This window comes from Syngnathus floridae, chromosome 16 (assembly GCF_059516105.1).
Source record: "Syngnathus floridae isolate MCC-2025c chromosome 16, RoL_Sflo_1.0, whole genome shotgun sequence".
In the NCBI taxonomy this organism is placed as follows: domain Eukaryota; kingdom Metazoa; phylum Chordata; class Actinopteri; order Syngnathiformes; family Syngnathidae; genus Syngnathus; species Syngnathus floridae.
Window position 1 is genome coordinate 1,180,893 of NC_142428.1, and position 21,399 is coordinate 1,202,291.

The 21,399-nt window shown below is 41.2% G+C and overlaps 2 protein-coding genes across 16 annotated transcripts in view; both read right to left on the reverse strand.

The window, feature by feature from the left end:
* Positions 1 to 6,995, reverse strand: part of spdya (speedy/RINGO cell cycle regulator family member A) — a 28,557-nt gene extending 21,562 nt beyond the window's left edge. For 4 of the 11 annotated variants that reach the window (XM_088400710.1, XM_088400707.1, XM_088400701.1 and 1 more), the window contains exons 1-5: positions 6,861 to 6,995; positions 6,420 to 6,612; positions 6,306 to 6,339; positions 6,085 to 6,161; positions 5,928 to 5,996 (exon numbers count right to left, since the gene is read on the reverse strand). In XM_088400710.1, the coding sequence (XP_088256836.1) occupies positions 5,928 to 5,980 (53 nt within the window). In that variant the 5' untranslated portion in view covers positions 5,981 to 5,996; positions 6,085 to 6,161; positions 6,306 to 6,339; positions 6,420 to 6,612; positions 6,861 to 6,995. Of the gene's footprint in view, positions 1 to 5,927; positions 6,015 to 6,084; positions 6,162 to 6,305; positions 6,340 to 6,419; positions 6,613 to 6,860 lie in introns of those variants that run through there. The other 7 variants (XM_088400714.1, XM_088400712.1, XM_088400702.1 and 4 more) reach the window with 6 other exon arrangements.
* A 485-nt stretch (positions 6,996 to 7,480) lies between these two features.
* LOC148384838 (leucine-rich repeat and fibronectin type-III domain-containing protein 2) overlaps positions 7,481 to 21,399 on the reverse strand; it is a 94,204-nt gene continuing 80,285 nt past the window's right edge. For 4 of the 5 annotated variants that reach the window (XM_088400685.1, XM_088400683.1, XM_088400687.1 and 1 more), the window contains 2 exons: positions 11,132 to 12,528; positions 7,481 to 9,852 (listed from right to left, as the gene is read on the reverse strand). In XM_088400685.1, the coding sequence (XP_088256811.1) occupies positions 8,862 to 9,852; positions 11,132 to 12,507 (2,367 nt within the window). In that variant the 5' untranslated portion in view covers positions 12,508 to 12,528 and the 3' untranslated portion in view covers positions 7,481 to 8,861. Of the gene's footprint in view, positions 9,853 to 11,131; positions 12,529 to 17,497; positions 17,587 to 21,399 lie in introns of those variants that run through there. The other variant, XM_088400688.1, reaches the window with a different exon arrangement.

Below are 21,399 nucleotides of genomic sequence, written 5' to 3' on the forward strand. Positions count from 1 at the left end.
TTGTTTTTTTCTAAAGATGACTTTGGCCTACTGACCACAAGATCTGTGCCACAATACCACCACCTTCTTGTATCGCCCAGTTTGTAAAACCACATGCGCTCGTTCCCCCCTTAAGGCACAATTACAAAAGAAAAGTGCTTTGTGGGCAAAGGGACCTTGGGTTTTGGAAAGCTCGGGCCATCTGTTTGCTCTCCAGGAGCTTCTTGATTCTTTTTAATCAGAGGGGGACAATAATAGTGCCCGAGGAAGTGTTGAAGGGGACCGCTAGGACGAGATAGTGATGTTTGTTTTATTACATCGTTTATGGGTCAAAATAATGGTGTTTTTGAAATTCGGTTCGTAAAAAATAAAATCAAGTACATTGAAGATATGTCATTAAAAAAAAGTGAACTTGTCTCTTCATTTGAATGGGAAGGTGTTGTTGATAACTTCACAAGGAATACCACCTGCCATTAAAGATGGTGTGTGCTTTTCATTTTGGAAAATGGACAATTTCCCCAAAAATGTTAAATGACCACGGTACCAGACTTTAGGTAAAGCAAGAACTTGCTTAACTCACATAAACATCACATGATGTCTACCGATGATTGTTTTCTTTCTTTTTTGGGATTTTTATTTGTAATGTTATATGTTGAATTATTCAGTCAATCGATATTTCTAACCTCATGCTGGGTATTGTTGCCATTGGAGGCAGGATTGCTGCAAGGGATTTGGGGTTCAGTGGGAAAAAAAAAAATCACTTTGTGCCCCTTCAGAAATGGACTAATGTTCTCCTGTCTGTCACGAGCTCATAGCATCGTCACCACATGGCTTCTCCAGGTTGCTGGCAAGTGTCAATCATTTACTTGAGCTGCAGTGCTGAACAATGACAAATGGATTGATTTGTCATGAAAAATTGGAAACCCAGAGGATGAAGAATCTGTCAACTCCACTTCACTATGACAGAGTGGCTGTTTTGAGATCATTTCTTTTCATACCGTTATATTCTTCTATGTACTATAGCCATGACAATACATTTCTTTGTTCTTAATTCAAATATTTGAAATCCTATTTGTTACGAGAGACAAGACACGCTGTTGTGTAAGACTTGTTTGTCCCTGAATGTGGCCCGCTCTCTCTCCTTCCCTCCAATGCATTGTGAAGGGCAATACTTTTAATGCAGATGTGCAGTTGTTTACCACGTCCTCATTAATAGTCATCATACAAGAAGATAAGTAGCTCTACAACACTTGGGGCTGCTCTGTGTGTGTCTTATTTGAAGGTTTATAATTACTAAAGCGCCAATGCTGATTTCCATGACTGTTTTTTTGTATGTCAGCATTTCCTGTAGGTAGTTGCACAATGAATCCAAGCCAACGCTTGTTAATAATTGATTTTTATCGGTTGTTGCAGCCCTACTGTATTTATTCTATAGTTAATATTTTAATGTCAAAAATAATTTGTATTTTCATTGAATCTTTGCGCATGTCATCATTTGACCTGTCAGTCAAAGACCATTTAAAGTAAAACCAATGCAAAATCTATTGATTTATTCAGTAAGATTTTGATTTGGTGTAGTAGCATAGTATTGCATATTTTTTTCATTCGAGAGGTTCTTATAGCCACTGAGGATGAGTCCTTAGGATGAAATTATGAGATGGCGGTGCAGCGAAACAAGGGTTGATGGATGATGAATGTATGTCGTCAAAAGCGATATCCTGAGGTGCACATCAGCATGAAGAGCTACACCAGCTGCTTGGCGGACAGCATGCGCCTTCATTACTCCAAGATAAAGACATTCAAACACAGCCAATAGTGCGCAACGCTCCATACAGCACACACCTACACTTCCTACCCATGACTCATGCACTGGTACGTAAAGGAATCCTTCAAAGATTTCTATATAGCCACAGCATCATGTGCTAAAACAAATTAGCATGATCCTCTTTTATCCTCAAAGCACTGTCGCCAGGTCCATTCCCCATCGCATCTTTCTCTAATAGGATTTCCCGACATTTGTTCACTCTAGGGGATGTGTAGGCTGGTGGGAATCATCTTGCTCTGTTTACTCTGTTCCCGCATCATTGTAAGATCACATTTCTACATGTACATTGGTCAGCACATCTGCCTCACAGTTCAGAGGTCAACTTCACTCCAGGCTGGCGGGCAGTTCAGCCAATTCAATGTTTCCATTTGGAATGTCTGATGACAGGGATCTTAGGATGCATCGACAAAAAAGAAATCCCCAAAAAATGCAAAAGGAAAGAGAATTAATGCTACAGTGTCCTTCAGTTCAGCTACTTGATACTATTTATTGGGCAACAACAGTGTGGAGGAGAACGCCAGAAGACGGTACTGACAGTGGTGACACATACTCCCCATTGGCTCTTTATGGAGTCTTAAGGAAAACAAAGTCAATAGAAATTGGCGCACTAAGACATGGATATTGATCCACTGTCTGTTACTATGAGGAAAGGGGGTGATGCAGTGAAGACCAAAAGAGCTCAAGTGAGGCATGATCACGATTAAAGAAAGGGAAACAGGAAAGTTCCTTCATTTGCAAGCTCACAAACAGAGATGTGAGCGCTTTAGGAGAAAACTCTTTGGAGTTATCAAATAGGCAGAAAAGAGACACAGTCAGAGCTGCAGTCTAAAAATAATGCTGCAGTATTTTGGCAAGCTTCAGACATCTGTGTATGCTTGATTTTTATGTCATGATATACTTGCTGTTTTTTTTTTTTCTTCTCCTCAACTGAGTGTTATATAAATTCTTTCATTATGTCATCCGCAGTAGACGGCCAAGCCTGCAGATCTTTTTCATCTTTATCTGCCAGTCAAAGTTCTTATAGTCATGTATTTTGTTCATCTTGACTTTCTTTGACTGCTCTCAGGAATGGTAAGAACCCAGTTTTCAACGACTATATGTGGCCGACAAGGGCACTTGCGATCGAAATAGACGAACGCTGCAAAGACAGGTATGCTGCAAACAAAAAAAAAAGATAAATACCTGAATGCAAAGAATAAAATTCACAATCACATAAGATTGCAAGTCAGAAATGCTGCAAATTGGCCAAACATATTCTTTGTTTTATCTATGTTTTTTTTTAATTGATTGAAATAGGAATGTATTAGAACCAGTCACAAATGCACTATTTCTTAACTGATGCTGTCCTCTTGAGTATGGATTGATACTTTGAAGGTTGATGGCTCCATATTCAAGCTTTTTTTTCTTCATAAAGAACTAAATAGTTCTCTTTTTTCCACCCTGAGTGGATTTTTGGGAGAAGCACTGTCTTTTCAGATTTGTTTTTTTTTCTAGTTGCAGCATTGTGAAATGAGGGCGCCCAAAACGGCTGAAGCCGAGGGCCCTGCAACTCCCACCTCGTCTCCTGGTCATTCTGCTTTCCCCGAAATACACAATATGTCTGCTCTCATTCCTGCCCTTGAAAATGTTCCTTTTACTGAGTTCTTGCTTGTCTGACACAGTTCTACTCTGATGCTTTTCTCCCCCTGCTCCATCCACCCTCTCTTTTTCACCTGCCTTCCACACTCCCCATTGCTTTATCCTGTCGAGTATAAAATGGGATATACTGTACGTATGCTTCCTTCAGCACTCTGGAATACACTATGAGCTTATCTTTTATAACTAGGCCACGATGTCCTTTTGGGAATCACTGTGACTGATTAGTCCTCAATAGTCACCAAAGCGTTATCATTACTGGGAGGTCGGCTGGGGCATTTGCACACTTTGGTCTTCAACTTCCATTTTTGTGACAAAGATCTACAGTCTGGAATTCTTCCATTAGAAGTGTTGATGAAACAACGGTTACATTATTAGCTAAATCAAGGTCACACAACTGTTCAAATTCTTTAGATTCTAAAGAATGTGGTAACCAATGTATGGCCCGTGGGCCATTTGCGGCACATCGTCCATTTTTAATTGGCCCGCAAGAAATTTTATAACTAGAATAGAATATCTCTTGCCCGAGTGTATTGCACGTTTTAATTTTCACATCAGAGGGAGCTACTTTCCTACTAAATTATATACACTTATTTTGTTGTTCAGTTCAGTCTGTTAGTGTTGATAACCATTTCAAACAGATGTTAAAAGCAAAAAAAAAAAAAGTCAAGTTTCACGTATTGAAGAATAAAACCAGGAAACAAATCTTGATTTCTAATGTTCTAGTGTCTAATCTTCTCTATCCATCATTCACCATAGAATCATTTTTTCATCTGTGGGAGAAAAGCTTGTTATTTGTCATCCACGGAATCATTTTTCTCTGCTGTCTTTTTTCCACTCATTTGAGAGTTGACCTTTCTATAAGAAGTTAAGTAATACCCTTGGGAGTTCCAATGTGGAAGATGCAATATTTGTTTCCCTGCACTAGCCATATTTAGGCTTGGATGAGAAAGGGTTTAGCCTGCAGTTCAATTTATTCTTATTTCATGAAGAGCAGTGGCGGCGGGAGGGGGGGTTGAAAGAAGGCGAGGGTGGGGGAAAGAGTAGCCCTCGGAGAATGGGGGGGGGGGGATCACATTTTGCTTGATTGGGGATTCAACGCTGTGGGGGTTATGAGCAGAAAATCGGGACCCTGTGGGAGGGCTTCCACTCCACTTTTATTTGATGCCGTGTTTTCAGGCTTTTGGCCTTCAGTAAACAGTGGACTTGATCACCGAAGGAATGCTGATGCACAATGATACTTGGAAGGAAATCGTAGTATATTCATTTGAATCAATGTGTATGAACGGATCACATCAAGAGGCATTTTCAAATGACACTTGTTTGCACTTTCATCATTCCAAACTCAGTCAAGCGTTTAATACATAGAATCAATTAGTGGTAGTCACCGTGTGCCTGTTGAAAAGCAATCTTACACGTACTCGATGAGAGAAAGCTACACTAGCTTCTGTCTTACATTTTTGCAAGGTTTAATCGTGTTAAATTCATTTTCTAGCTTCGCTTGAGCATTGTGTCCTACAATATTTTCTCCCGCTGTGTTGTTTATTTAGAGCTTGATTTGATAAACACAGACGATGCCTGATTGCTCATTGACTTTCAAATAAGAAGCACTAATGAGAAATGTATTTGCCTTTTGAGCACTCTCCAACTGGCTGATTGAAGAATCGATTGTTTTCTTCAACAAATCTAAATACATGCTAATGTGCCATTGATGTGCTCGCGATAATGTTGCAATTGATCTTTCGCTAAAGGCTGGTTGGATGAACTAAATGGCGTCTTTGGGCAAATGTGCTTGCGCTTATTTTTCTAGGCTTATTTTAGTTTTGGCTGGTAGCTCACACTACAACAACACTTGAAACTTCAGGTCGATATTGCTTTTAAAATATCAAGAACATGCATTGACATGCAACCTTAGCACAATCGCTGAAGGTGGTTAAATGTAATCTTGTAGCCTCTCTAGCCCCAGTTAATCCTGTTTCTCTGCCTTTTCTGATCCTCTCTTAGTTTGTAGGTCACACAGGTAGTCTGCCGTATGTCGGACATGACCGAAGAGATTGTAGAACCTTTTCTCCTGTCAGATAGTATGTCTGAGAAAACATAATGCACTTTGGATTTCTGGAGGTCTTTGTGTGACTTGAAAGCCTGCCATACTTTATTCATATTACTGAGGAAGGGGGGGGGGGGGGATCCATTTTTATGCATGAGCTTTGCACGCACACACATGCGGAGCATAATGATATGTTTGATTTTCCCTAGCAGCTGGGTGACACACAGGAAAACAATCATTTGGGGTAGAGGTAGGGTTAACGCAACAACTGGCTTAGTTTAGTGGCATATTTGCTCCCTGCTGTATATTGTAAAGGTAATCTAGTATTTACAGTCTCCCACACAGATTATCATGGTCATGAGCAACATCCACCTTTGGCTTAAATGTCCTGCTGCTCACATATGATGATTTTTTTTTTTGAAAACAAGAAGTGTTTCTTACCTGAGAACATTGTGGAGGTGGAAGCTTCTTAATTGTTGCTTGATGTACAACATCAACAGTCTGGGGTCTCTGTTGACATATTTTCTGCTTCAAAATGCACCACGTCTTCAATGGGAGACAAGTCTAGACAACTGGCAGGCAGTTTATCCCAACTTACCTCAGTGGAGCTCGAGGGAGGATGATGGGTGGGCGATAATGGCGCGCAGCTGGTCGCTTTCACGAGCCCCGAGGCTCCTTTCCGATCATTTTTAGCAAGACAGCAGAAAATAGATCACAACTAAATGTAAGTCAACAGACAACAGCTTCCAAAGACTGATGAGAACAACATTTAAGAGATACAATTAGATAGACAAACAAATAAACTGCAGGCAAACTTACCTTCAAAGTTGCAGTGGTACATACAAATCTGAAACTTGAAATGAACTTTCTATAAAACTTTATTCCTCATGAACTATTATTTAAACAGCTCATCTAAAATAGATGTTCACCTACCTTTATGCATACCCTTTGACTTCAAGGAAAGTAATGTGGTGCCCTCGAAGCCTCTATTGATTAGCCGCAACTGATGCAATTGTGTTTCCTCGCCATCCAGCAGAAAACATAATCATATCCCCACCATAATTGCATTTGGGGATATATTTTTGAATCACCCAGGAGAGATCAGGCAAATGCTTGTTCCAGGGAGCTAGAAAGATATCGGTTATGAAATATTCTGGAACAAGATATGGCGGGTTCCAATTTCACATCAACTCCTTTCAGAAACAAGTGTTTTTTGTTATTTGGTTTTAAATGTATGTTTTAATGAACCGGAATATGGCAGAATTCTTTCTTCAATGAAAAGGCTAGCAAACCGTAAGTCTTTAAGTGTTTTTCAGGCCTTCAGCAGGTACAGAAGCTTTACTCAACATTGAGCTCATATAAGATGATACTTACAATTAGATGACATCCAGGCAGATTATGAATTAGGGCGGGCCCTGGCAAGGAGCAGCGTGTACCTGGTGATGCGTAATATCGGCAATGCTGAGGTGAGTCAGCAGCAACTGGCCTGATTACAACAACTGGACCTGAGAAAGCAATGCATCAGCCCACCCCACCCCTAATAAACAATGACAGCCAGAGGCATGACAATACTGCTGTGTGATGTTGGAGGAAAAACAATAGCCAACGGAATTTACCAACATTTTATATATATTTTTTCTTTTTAGCAAAAATGTTTTCACACATATGTTTTTTTCGTATATCTTTTTTTTTTAAATCCTTGAGTCGCAGAATCATGACTAAGCCGAGTCACGCACACAATTGTATTCTTAGCAGCGTGAAAAGGGATGACACAAATAGAACTAGTAAGTTAAATTGTCCATTCACAAAATACAAATGTCTCTTTTATCAACAAAGTCGTCACTTCTTGGGAAATGTTTTTTCTTTTTTTTTTTTTGGTTACCCCGATGTAGTGGGGACAAGAGGTACTGTAAGTCATGGCACCAATTTGATCTAAGGGGAAACAAAAGACAATGTCCGTCAGTAAGGATTTATTTGGTTTCTGATTTGAGTGATTGTTTTTTTTTTTTTAAATTGACATTTTAAAAACAAGTAGGTTGCCACTTAGAATCTTGCAGTTGTGGAAAATCCCATTTTACTGAGCCAGCTAGAAACGACCAAGTTAGTACACCACAGTAAAGCACCTTCACTGTTTGCTTGCAATGAAAATTAAAACATCACCAAATGATTTCCCCACGTTTACATTCCAACCAGTTATTTGTACAAAATATGCCAATATACAGAATGCTACACCAAGGGATCAAATCAATTTAAAAAAATATAGAAACATCCAACAGAATCATATGCAGCAAAAACCCACAGGATATTGAGAAAGGCATCAAAATGGGAAGTGACGTAATCTCAGTTAGTCAATCATTGTGAATAGCCACTAATTAAAAGTAAGAGTCATTTACAACTCTGAGAATGAATCAACTCTGCAGCAGCCTTTCTCTTCCATGCCATCTGGTTGAACAGATATGATTTTTTTTTTTTTTTTCTCATTTTGCTATCGTTACTTAGGGCTGATTTTTAACCTAACTAGACTGCATTATCCTCATTTTTTGGCCTGGCCAAAAGTAAAACACAACATTCCCTAGATTCATCTGACCTTTGTCATCAGCTTGACCAATGGAATGCAAAGCAAATGAGAGTGAACATAGATTGGATCCAAACGATTTCACCTGCTTTGTGCTACATTTCTTACATTACCCAAAGTAGAAGGCAAGAAAAATGAGCTGTTTCAATCTTTGACTTGATGTTGAAAGAAGGGCCGCATAATAAATATTGTGCTTGCTCTTTGATGTGACTGGAAATGACATCATATGGAATGAAATGGCTACCTTTTGTGAGATTGGGATGCTGCCGGATAACCGAGCTGTACATCTGTAACTTGATGTATCAGTCAAAATAATAAATAGTAGAAATGATGATAAAAAAAACCTTGATAAAAGTAACATTGAAATCAGCCGGCGCCGCCCCCACATTGTGATCCTGCGGTCCTTCGATCAAGTGTGGCGGCAGTCTTATTTCACGCGGTGGGGTCACACAAAAGTACATCCCATTCACCACAACTGCGGCAAATCCACTTGGCAGTCAATTCATTTGATAAAGAGCTCCGAATATTTTGTCTCTCTTCCCTCTTTGCTTGTGCCAAGTTGAGGGAAAGTATTCCAGGCCATTGCTGTGCAATCCATGAGTCAATAAAGGTGAAATATTTTGTACACACACACTCGAAGACTGTCTGCGTTAAGTGCTTTGTTGAAAAATGACAAGTTTGAAGTTATAATACACAAACACTGGTCCCGTGTGTAACGCGCCTTCCTTTTGATCACGCATTTCTCGAGTCAATGATTTTGATCAAGTGGATTTGGTCCATTGCAATTGGCCCGGTAGTACTCAAACGGTGCTCTCCATCACCCACTCCGAGCCCTCCAAACTGGGCTTATCATCCTCATTGTCATCGTACTGCAGCAGCATGCCGTTAACTGACAAACTCCGTTTAGTCCAAATGTTGCTGATCCTGCGAGGATAGCTAGCACGGCACTGCGTGGACCCCACGTGACCCATGTCGAAGGAATGGCTCCTCTTGGGTTTACCTTCCTGGGGCAGCCCGAGAAGACGGCCCAGCATGGTGGTGGACTCGGCTCTTCCGAGTAGAGGTTCTTTGTCGGATAGGGGCGCGGCAGCTCCTGTCACCGTGTTGTTGGAAGCGGTGGAGGGGCCAGCTACACTTTGACGGTCCCTCGGGGCCCCTCGCAGCTCCATTGCGGTGAAGGCTCCTAAAAGGTGGTCCAAGTTTGGTTGCGCTTTGTGGCTGTGCCTGTTCCTACGAAACTTGCTGCTGGGCAGGGTGCTGCACTCGGCTGCCTGCATAGTGTAGCAGTCACCGAGCCTTCTCCCCGTTTGGCTATCCAGCGAGTTGGAGGAGGACGAGGATGGCGAGATGCTGCTCTGAAGGGATCCGCATTTAAACTCAACCATTTCCTCACGCATGACCACCACGGCCGATTTGACTTGCGGCGGGGCGCCGTTGAACCTGTTCATACCCCCGTTGGTCTGTGAGTACGTATTGCTCACGCTGGGTAACTTTATAGTCTGGATACCGCTGGTTACCTTATAGCGCACCATGAGGATGATGATGAACACCAGTAGCGTGGCCACTATGATACCGCCGATGACTAAGATCATGGTGCCACCCAAGAAACCACTGTGAAGAGACTGGCATTGGGGATAGTCATCGGTGGTCATAAATTGGACACAACCTACAATGTTGGTGGCTGTGAGGGTGGTGGCACTGTCATCCCAGATGGCCAATACGCACAGATCGTACTGCATCCCCGGGACCAGATTGGTGACGATGAAGGCTCTGTTAGTCATGGCAATCATCCTAGAAGCACACAGATGATAAAAAGGAAGACATTGTTAGACAATGCAAAAATATACTGCTCATATAATATAGTTCATATCGAGTAGCTCAACAAAAGGGTTGAATATGAACAGCCTAGTCATTTGCACCATGTTTTTTGAAAGCCGGGCGGATCTTTAAATTAAAAAGCTGTCACAGTAAAAGGTTCAATTTATGATCAGAGCTCTTTCAAATGAGTAAAGTACGTCTACAAATATATTTGAACAAGAATTATCTTTGAAAAAAAACAATTACACTGTTCTATCTCTATTTTTAGCTTTGATCCTTCTGAACTCCCTGCACCATACGCTGCTGCAGTTCATTATTCATTGTTAATAGCCTTTTTCTATAATGAGGAAGACCCTACTTTTTCTCATGCATGAGGGAACTTGTGCAATCCTCCCTCCGCAATCTCTATAATTGATATTCAGTCTTAACATTGCAAACATAGATCTGTCTAGCCTGTTTTTATTGAGGATGCTGAAAGACCTCACTCACAGGTTTGCAAAACAGCACATGGATGTTCCACAGCACGACTAACAAAGACAAAATAACGACATACATGGATGGAGAAAGTAAATCCAAATGTGAATGGCTTGAACAGAAGCAAGTATGTTTTGTGTAGTTGCACAGTCAGGGTGTGAACGCGACCGGGCTGAACGCTGCGTAGAAATGCCAAGCTCTATCATCACCTCTCGGGGGCAATCTGGCTATTTTGTCAGCCACATATGCATCTCAGCCAAAAAACAAACAAGCAATACTAGTAGAGAGACTGTGTGCATTGAGTTGAACCGTTCTACTCGACAATAGATTGAGTAGCTTTATGGAAGAAATTGATCTTTCAATCAAATGCCACATTTCCACAAATGTGGTGAAAAGTTCATTCATATTGTAAAATGACAACTCATTGCTTCCAACCGTCTGAACTCAGACGTCCTAATTGAATGTAATAAAAATCCCACTGAATCCCTCCATTTGAAAAGAAACCACCTCATAAATCCGCCTCTTTTTGTATTAACGATACTTGTCAGAAGTGTCATTCAATTGGCGCTACGGAGACGATGACTGACGACTTTCACAGGAACGGTTGCTGTTGAGCTGCTACGCGACGCGACGCGACGCTTGCCAGCTCGCCGAGCAACCTTTGGACACGGGAAAATATGATGATGATGATAACAAACATCGCGATTGGTTGACTGCTACAGCTGTTTTGACAACAGAGGCGGCTCGGACATCATGTCCTTGTATTCATAATTCTTACCTGTAAATGAGAACTTCGTCCTCAGAGCAGTTGTACTGAAGCTGATACATTTTAACCTTTGGTGTCGATTTGCCCACAGTCCACTTAATCAGGGCTGAAGATGAGGACACTTCTGAGACAGAGACCACATTCTCAGGGAGAGTTTTAGGCTCCCCTTTACTGATCTTGGTTGAACTCGTGATATCTGAAAGACCAGATTTGGACTGCGTGGTACGGTTCGTAGCGTTTGTCAGGTGAGGGAGCTGAATGATTGACAGCTCGATGGAGGCTGTGGATTCCCCAGCGGCGTTTGCAGCTATGCACGTAAAGGTTCCATAATCCTTGGATGTTGTGATCGTAATGTCAAGAGTGCCATTTTCATATAAAGTCGCTCGGGAAGAATTGCTGATCAGTCGGTCATCGGGGGCGACCCAGTGCACGGTTGGCATGGGGTCACCGACTGCCTTGCAGCGGAGACTAGCCGTTTGGCCTTCTAGCACGAGCAGTTTGTTTGTATGCTGCGTAATGAGGGGCGGCTCGCAAACAAATTCCTCCTCGTGGACAGACCAGAAGTAGCGTCCCTTCACGCTCGTCGGAGAAGCGCAGGTTTCCATGTCATCCTCTCGTTCCAGCCTCCGAAGCCAAAGCACCTCGCAGTTGCAGTGCAATGGGTTTCCACCAAAGCTGAGAGATAGCGGCGGGATGTAGGGAGTACTCATGCCAACGTTCGTTTGGGAACGTGCAAAGATAGGGTCCGGTGGCAGCTTCTGCAGACGGTTGGAAGTTAGGTCCAAACGAGCCAGTTTTTCCAGGTCTGTAAAAGTCCCCTCAGCAATGAATGCGATGAGATTATGGTCCAGACTCATCTGATGGAGGTTGACCATCTTGCGGATGGCTTCCCAAGGCACACTGCGGAGGTTGTTATATGACAAGTCCAGATCTTCTAAGGTTAGCATCAGGTCATCAAAGGCTGCTTTGGAGATGCGACTCAGCTGATTGTTGTTGAGGATCAGATGCTGCAGGTTGATCAGACCTCGGAGGTCGTCCGGCCCCAGCTCAGTCAATCTGTTGGTGTCGAGGTGCAGTGATCTCAGGGTCTCCAGGTCGATGAAGGAGAAAGGCTGGATAGAGCCGATAGTATTGCGGGACAAGGTGAGGTCTACCAGACCTGTCATGTTGGCAAAGTCCTGAGTGGTTATCTTGAGGATAAAGTTCCCGCCCAATCGGAGCTCCACAGTGTGTCTATCAATGTCCGGCGGGACAAAGAGGAGTCCTTTGGAGGGACAAAGCGTCCCTAGAGATTCTGAGAGGTTCTGGCACACACAGTATTTGGGACACGCGTGGGCCATTGTGAAGGTGATTCCCAGCAGCAGGAGACTGACGACCACTTTGTCCATGTTAGTTCATACAAAGGAGACCTGCAGAAATGGCAATGAAAAAAAAAAGATTAATTTGGGTATTCTATGATAGCTGAAATATACTAAAATGGACATTTGTAATGCTGCTCACGACATTTCTGGTCGAAATAACAAATCACAATTGCAAATAAAAAATCCTAACCAATATTTTACGCAAAATGTAGACAAACTGCTGCGTGTACGCAATAGAAAGAGCAATTCACAAACTAACAATCTTAGCTTATGTAGGCCAAACATATTTGCTTTAATGAGATCATCACATTATCATCTACTCATTAAAAAGCTTGATTCAGAGATGTATTGAAATTTGCAATGCAATGGAGGAGTAAAAAAGACCATGGGAATAGTTGAAATGATGCTCAGGCTCAGTGTTGCATATGCTTAGGAGATATTTGGAAAATAATAATCATGTGGACATAAGTGTCGGTCGGGCACATGTGTCATGTTGAAGGTTCACTGACATTGTGTTTGCTAGAATACATAAGAAATCTTTTCTCTTGAATGGATATAACCTTTATGAGCCCATAAAATGAAATTCTACAAACTTGAACCCGGATTTATGTATTAATTATTAGAAACTTTGACCCCAAGTTCCAGAATCCCATTTGCGCTCCCACACAAAGGAATTGAGAGAATAATGAAGAGACAGAAGCGGCGCAAATCTTTCAATCTGTGAGATTAAAATCAAGTCACAGACAAGTGAAATGTAATCCATGCAAAGAAACCAACACATTGGTCTTGGATTAGTCAACCGTAGAGATATTTCTTGTCAGAAAAACTGACAAATGCAAACACTTCATTGATGATGATGAATAATTTGATGACGCCTTCCAGTCATGGGTCAATTTGAGATCATGTAAAGCCCTTTGGTAAAGTGCAGTCCATTTACCATTTAATAGAAAATTGAAGACATAAATAATAAAATCAGATTTTACATAATGTTTGGAAATGATCAAGCGAGCGTGGTAAAAGGAGGTTAATGCCACCGAGGTGTACAATTATCAGGGATTAATGGACTTTGAGAAGGCAACCCTCCTCCACTCCACGTTGTGACCCTGATGCATTCACGCCCGACCTTGTGTGATCGTTGTCACGTTGTTGTTGGCATTCATACACAACAGAAAAGCACATTTCGAGGCATTCAAAATATCCAATTCCCATTAAAACTTGAATCAAATTGACTTTGTCGTTAGAAAGCAGTCAGTCCAACTGAGACAGAGAGAGATGACCTTTCCTGAATAAGGCTTTCCCACACCAAGTAATAAGAAACATGCGGGGTGTTTAAGGTCTGTCTCCATTTACTAGTGGCCTTTTCCCAGGCTCAAACACCATCTGCAATGGCCGAGGCAAAGGTCAAGCCTGCTGCTGAAATACCAACAGGCGCATCCAGCCTTCCAATGCATTAAGGGAAAGGACATACTGTAAAGATGCTCTGTGATTGCTGCACTTGTGTACATTTCAACCTTGCAATCTCAGTCATATTTCCTTACTGGGTGAAAGGTCATGTAAAGACGCCCCAAATGTAAAACATTTGCTGTGATGTTTTAACCAACTTTGCAGTCTAATTTATTTGTCTTCTGTTATTTCAGCTGTGACAAACAGCTGCTCTTTATAGATTTATTTACAGCCATGCACTAAATAGTGCTGGTTTAAATAGGCATGAGAGCAGAGAACAGTACATATTTTGCATAAATCTTTTGGTACGGCATGCAAAACAAGGCATATACTGTACAATATACTGAATACTATTCATGTTGTAAAAGAAATGGAGCTTGCAGAATTCTAAAGATGATTTGCACTTGAAGTAGTGATGAGGGTTTTCATCAGGGAAGATTTGGAAGCTTAATTAAGTTTGAACTGATCCAATTTGGAGTGTTGATGGAAGAGGCAAACTTTGCTGAGTCACAGTAAAGAATCTCTCTCTTTGGACAAGCACAAAAAGCAACATTTAACACAATCCAATTCAATGCATCTGCTCAGCCTATGCAACATGGCATTCAAAAAAAGATTTTTTTGTGTCTGGCATTTCAAAGAAAAGTAACTCAATATTTTCCTGGCACCATTGTGCACGTGGGTATTCACCTGCCTTCAGACGCATTATTTGAAGATGCAAAGTCAGCCATTGAGATTCATCTCACGTTTGACAAACCACATTGCATGTACTGTTGTCATCAATTTGCATATACTCCTCCCAAAACACATCAAATGAACTTTGCAGCAATATTACCATTTGGCTGCAGATGAGCTTTCCAGTCTGTTTATGCCCACGCAAACATTTTGTTTCCATCCACAAAATAAATAGAACTAATTATATGCCAAAATGACACTGCCACTAAGATAAGTGCAAAGTGCCCGAGTGTACTGACAAAACATGGGGCAGACTAATTGTCTCATAAAATGCCGTTGTTTTGGTGTATCTCAAGACAACACTTGCTGTGACACTTGTGTGCTATCACGGTCCCAAAATTCGAAGAATCAGTTGAGAAGAAATTGAAGAACATTATTATTTCTACACAAATTTAATAACATTGTTTGTGAAGGCAACATTTTAATGGAATTCTTAATCAACGCGACACTCCATACATTTTTGTAAGACTCATGTTAGTATTTACGATGTGAAATACTGAACCGAAATGATAATGCATTGGGGACATCCAATATGGTGCTCAACTTCAACATCATGCTAAACCACTGGAGCTTTCTCTTCGCTGCATTGCATGGTGGTGACTTCCAATCATCGCGTGAATGGCTTAACGGCAGAAAGCTTTCTGAGACGACTTCATCTACGGTTTGAGCTTTTTCATTTTCCACTACTGAGCTGAGAAACCCAAGATGACTGTGATCACTTTTTATTATCCAATCCCTGAAATGTATAAAAATGCATTGACCAAACCTGTGGAAAGAATGTTCTCAACATTGATTTTTTTTTTTTTTTTTTTTTTTAAAGTATTTTTAAGAGCAGGGGATGCTAAATTGAACACAACCAGGCCTGGAACACTACGTCAAACAAATATCCAAGTGCTCTATATATAGTTTCACCATGTGGGAGATGAGATGTTCGTTGAGTGCGTCCTCATCCCTCGATGGCAACAACCATATGATAAATGAGCCCGAAGCTCCAAATAGAAAATCATATTATTTTCATCTCTTTTGTGATTTCTTTTATTTCGGCAGAGTTGAGAATCTTTCAACACACTAGGGTAAAAAAGTGAAATACACTCCTGTAATCTCCTGAAGCAAGCTACAAGCAGCGACTGCAGTGAACTAGACTTGCCATCGTCTTTCATCTCCCTTTCTGCTCTTACGCTTTGATAAGGCGTCACAGGCCAACAGCTTGCTGAAACTTTCCGTGCAGCAAACTTACTTCTGTCATGTGTGGGAACTGACAGTCCAAATTGCATCTCACAACTTAGGTGTGTTTAGGTAGCGGCACAGTGGGCGAGCGGCTCGCACATCTGCTTCACAGTTAAAAAAAAATAAATAAATGTATTTCAAATGACATTCATGCTGCTTGAAAATATGCATGAGCATGTTGAAAATGTGAATTAAGCTTCAACTGTATATAAAGTTATCGAGTGGACTGAGAGCTGCTATTCATCCCTCTCAAGAAACAACCTTCACAGATGGTTGAGCAACCTAAATTATGAAAGTAGCTAAACAGAAAAATGGAGCTCTTCTCACAGCTTGTTTGTCCATCTGTAGGATTCATGTCATCATCACGCCGCTGGCACGGCCATTGGCAGCACTGAAAATTACGGCAACCTGCTGTTTAGTAGATGATACATACTGCTCACTTCAATTGCTGCCGAATAGAAATGAGCTGGCGCTATTGTTAGGTGACTCCTAATTTTGCCATTAACCTCAATCAAGTTACTTTTGATTGTTTTTATATAAAGCCAGTGCAACCCGGGCATTAGTCATAAAATGATAACACAAAAGGTTGAGAAACAATTATCAAGAGAATAAAATTAATTCATTTGGAGCCGTGTATGTAAAAATGGGTAGAGGGCAAATACAGCCTCGACACTTGAGGCAAAATGAGTCAAATGAGGTTTAATTAGGTAAGAAAAAAAAGAACTGCATCTGTTCTCCTTCTGATTTTTTTTTTTAAATATTCACTGGTCTTGCTTTCAACATGTTTGTGGACCAATCATGAGTGTCTGAATATATCATAAATCAAAATGTCAAAGTACATCATTTAAAAATGTGTTTTTTAACAGGATAACCTGTAATAAACTTAACTACCTCATTATATTTCTACCCAAGATTATTTATAAATTGGTGATGTATCTTTCCAGCCAATTGCAAGAGCACGTTCCTCTCCTTGTGGAGAATGAGGTCATTTGGAGTTAACACGTGTATCATGGCTGGGCTCAGAAGATTGGAGCGGAAACGGCAGGCAGATTAAAACTATGTTTCTTACTCGCTGCAGCAAAGTAGTAGAGCTGCTTCATATTTTGGCTTGCTCCGACATTATGCTGTTGGATGCGTTCATGTAAATATTATTTATTAACTCCATGATATTAAAAAACATGAAATATTGCTCTGTCACCACCACTCTAAAAAAAAAGCTTAATGATTCATAATGCATTTGTTAAAAGTCAACACTCAGGCAGGGAATGAGTAATCCCTTGACATTTGATCTGTTTCGTATGGCGGCTTAGTGCAAATGCGAGCTTTTGTGGCTATTTTGAAGCAAGTCTGGTCCGGCAAAGCATCCATACTGTACAATAAAAGTGACAAAGCCAGCCAGCCAGCCAGTCTGGCAGCCCTCCTCTTCCATTCTTAGCAAAGCTTCGATCAATGGTTGCTTCACGATGCCTCACTCTCCCATTAGGAGCCAAACAAAGATGATTACCAGTATGACTCTTTCCCCTGAGTCCCATTTGGAATTAATTGAACAATACTCTTATCCCCTATACCCACAACTCCAAGTCAAACACTAAATTGAGAGAGTAAAACGAGTAACCTGGGAGATATTTCGATCAAGAAGAAGATATGTATTGTATTCCTTAAGAAGGCTCAGGAGTCAAATGGAACATCCTCTATACGTTTGCAGTGTTTGTCCACTGAGGAAAGCTTTTAATTCAAAAGTTGAAAGAAAGAGAGTCCAGCTGGAGGTGCTCATATCATCACAATACTAAAGCTTACTCATCTTTCATAAAGTCATAAAGGAAAGTTTTCTTAAAGCTGGTTCAATGGAAGCGGCAAAGGGTAGCAAGGAACATTTTGTGCGTGTCACAAGTGTCAATGTTTTGTTGATGTATATACACTGCACCTCTGCTTCTTTTTTTGCACTGTTAATTAACATTAATTAACACCTTCTCTTCCATGTGAGGTGTGAGGTACTGCAGGTGTTGGCTTTTGAGTTATTTTTATTGCTCGATGTTAAAACGAAGCAGGAACGACCATCGCGCAGAGCATACAAGATATTTTAGTTGAGTGCTCATGTTCGCCACTGGAGACACGTCGGCTCACTGCGGGTGACTAGTTGCCGAACGTGTCATCTGCCTACAACATTCCAAGTGAATGAAAAATAAAGCAAGTTGTGGAAAAATATTTGAACCTAAGGGCATGCAAAGCTATTGCATTAACTTTTCGATCTCTCTCTTTTTTTTTTAATTAAATGTAAAGGGACAAAAAGTTCTCCTGGTTGACCACAAAAAAATTAGACGGAATATAGCAGCTCACTCACTCACTGTCTTATCAGAGGCTGCCAGCCTACAACACCATCCCACACATAGCCTGAAGGGGCAACGCAACACGTAGTCATGCATTAGGGAGGAGGCAGTGCGGAGAGACTGGGAGGGAGGGAGAATGGGAAATGAGAGCTACAGCCCAGGAACATCCACCAGGGAAAATGGATCACACTGCAGAGGACGGTCAATCCAAGCAAAGGGAGGCCGAGTGAAAGTGGATCGCTAACGTCAAGACAATCTTTTTTTCTCCAACTATGCCTGAGAGGCTAAGAATGAATGAAAGGAGGGACAACTTCAGATAGCTTCTGACAGAATGTGAGTTGTTTCTGTGAAAGAAAAAAAAAAACAAGCAGGAGGGGGAAAAAATGGGTTTGTGATGGTTTCACATGTCATCTTTGTGGCAATGGTTGGGATGATGCAAATCACTTGTGAGTAACAAGCTTCATCTATTACCTTTGTTGCAGTGCCAACATAACTGAGAAGGCCCAGCGGCAAAGCACACGCTGTATGCGAAAGCCTACAGGCCGTCTTTTATTATTTTCTATGTGTTAGGTGGAAAAGCTTTCTTTCTCAAGTGAAACAGACAGTCTGACCATACCACCTATGTTTAGATTTTGACAGGCTGCTGACGGCGGAGAAGCAGAAAAATCAAATTTGTTCCTCTGTCATGTGCTCCGCTTTGGGATTTTTATGTGTGTTGACATTCAAACGTGCGCACATTTCTCAGAAGCACCAACGTGCATTCGTGATTGCTGGCAACCGCTGAATTAACTTTTTTTCCCCCCTCCAAACTCCTTGGCAGCATCAGTGGTTTAGTATGCAAACAGCAGTTAGAGAATAACGTGGGTGAGAGTGTCGCACTTAGTTTGAGGGAGATAACGAGAGAGGTGATCATACAAGATTTGTTTTCAAAGACCGACTTAAATTCATTTTGATCTGTTGAAGCAATTAAGGTATAAAAGAGAGCCACGATGGACCTGGAAGACACGCAGAATGTCACTCTAAATGTTATATGAGCGCTAAACATTGAAGTCAGCAGAGGAATGGTTAATGAATAATTTGTGTGTTCTGTGCTTGGTGAGGTTACCGCGTAAGGTCATGGCCAGCTGTTTGTTGATTGATAGAGAGCACACAAGCTGAATGGTGTCTTTAGAAGAAGATGATTTGAATCTGGAAACCAACAATCTATTACTGTATGAATAATAGAGCTTTTCCTCAAATGACATCATCTGTCAGTGGTCTCATTTTCTGGCTGCACTGACCAGAAACAAGTGAGTCAAATGATTAAAACCTAACATCCAGGCAAAGTCCGTCAGTAAGAGTGTGCACGCTGTCAAAATCACCAGACTGAAATCACTAACCCTGAAACTCATTTATTGATCCTCATCGAGTGCTCATGACTTCTTTTGACAAGAGGAGATTTTCAAGAGCACATAGCTTAAGCACTGTGCTTCAAAAATTCAATATTTCAACTCTCAGCCCAGCTAAGGTGATATCTATAGATATATATATAGTCTTGCTATTTAATACAGTGCATATGTGAGAAAATTGTTAATTAACCACAGAACCTTTACCATTTCGAATTAATTATCTGCTTCACAAACAAAAGCTTGTGAAATCTCTTTAAGCACATTGTAGGCGGAAGAGGAGGTTAGATGGTTCTTTGGGAAATTAAGAAAGCACAGCAGGGCTTGGACTCCCAAGCGTCACAATCCCCACAATGACTAAACACGTATTGTGTGCTTGTTTCCTTTCCCCCCCTTTTTTTTATGGCAAGTCAGCCCTGCAAGTTGTTTGCCTTTCTAACCACACATTCCCAGAGTGGCTTTGTGTGTTTGCTTTACAAGTAAGCGTGGATGTCCTGAGTTGTGAGGGAACTTGTATTCGTGTCTTAAGATGAAAATGTTTGTCTTCAGAATTGCGTATGAGCACCCGCACAGGATGACCAAATGTCTATATGGTACATTTCCTCCCCCCCGTCGTTGTTGAATAAAAGCTCTCATTTTGACAATAAATGTGACCTTGCAATGAACAACTGAATAGGATTGAATGTGACAAAACCATGACTCATGACAATTGAATCGAATTTTTCCAACCGTCTATTGAAATGAAATTGTATAATGTAGCTTTTGATTCTACTGCTGTGGAGCGACTCTTTTCTCCTGGTTCTCACACTGTCACACATACCTCAACTCAGGGGGCTCATAACGCACCTAATTCTCCGTTCAGACTTGCCGCAGTCTGGACGCCCACCCGCCCGCCTGCCCGCCCTCCTTCATCCCCGGTGATCTTGCAGAGAATGTCAGTGTGATGAGCCAATGTGCAGCGCTTTGATTTGTGGGCCATAACTGGCTCATCTGGTGCTTTTCTGTCGACAGTAGCGCCCTTCAAAAGAACAATCTAAGCCTCAATTTGAACGGGTCCCTGCCTGTTCAGAGGCTGTCAATCCTGCCGTTCCTAGGATGCACCGCATGATTACTTCAGAGACAATAACAGCACATAGACTAAGCCTGACTGTAATAATATAGCAAGAAGGATCTAATGAAGAAACTTGACACTCATCACTACTGTGATATTTACTTGAGTTGCTCTAAAGGACAAGTAAACACTGATCATCTAGTTCATTTAAATACTTGTTTTTCATGCAATTCTTTAGTTTTGAAGTGACTGAGGCGACAAGGACGAACATAACAGGAAAAAAAGGATGCTGACTGAATTTTCAATGCCTGACTAATTAAGATGATCTTTTGGATCTTTATATAGTTTATAGATATATTTTGGAGGTAATACCTAAATACCAGTATTAATTGACACTGTCAAAGAGGTGCTGACAACATCTTATTAGATTTTCTATAGGCAAAATAGTACTTTTCTTTTTTATATCCTTGCAAGTGGTCAAAATGTTGTGGTGTCAAATCCAGATGGCCAAAGTAGAAATGCTGCCATAGTTTGCTTTTATCCACAGGTGCTTGCAATGAAACGAGTTCACTCCTGGGAGCCCATTTGGCGGCGAGCTCGCTTGATTGGAAGCACCGAAAAAAGCCAAAGCCAAACTGCGGCAGGGTTTTTACTTTCCTTCTCTGAATTTGACACCTCTGCTGTTATTTTTGCCAGTAATTCCCTTTTAAAATAGCATTGTGTTGCTAGAATTACAACAAAAAATGACCTACAT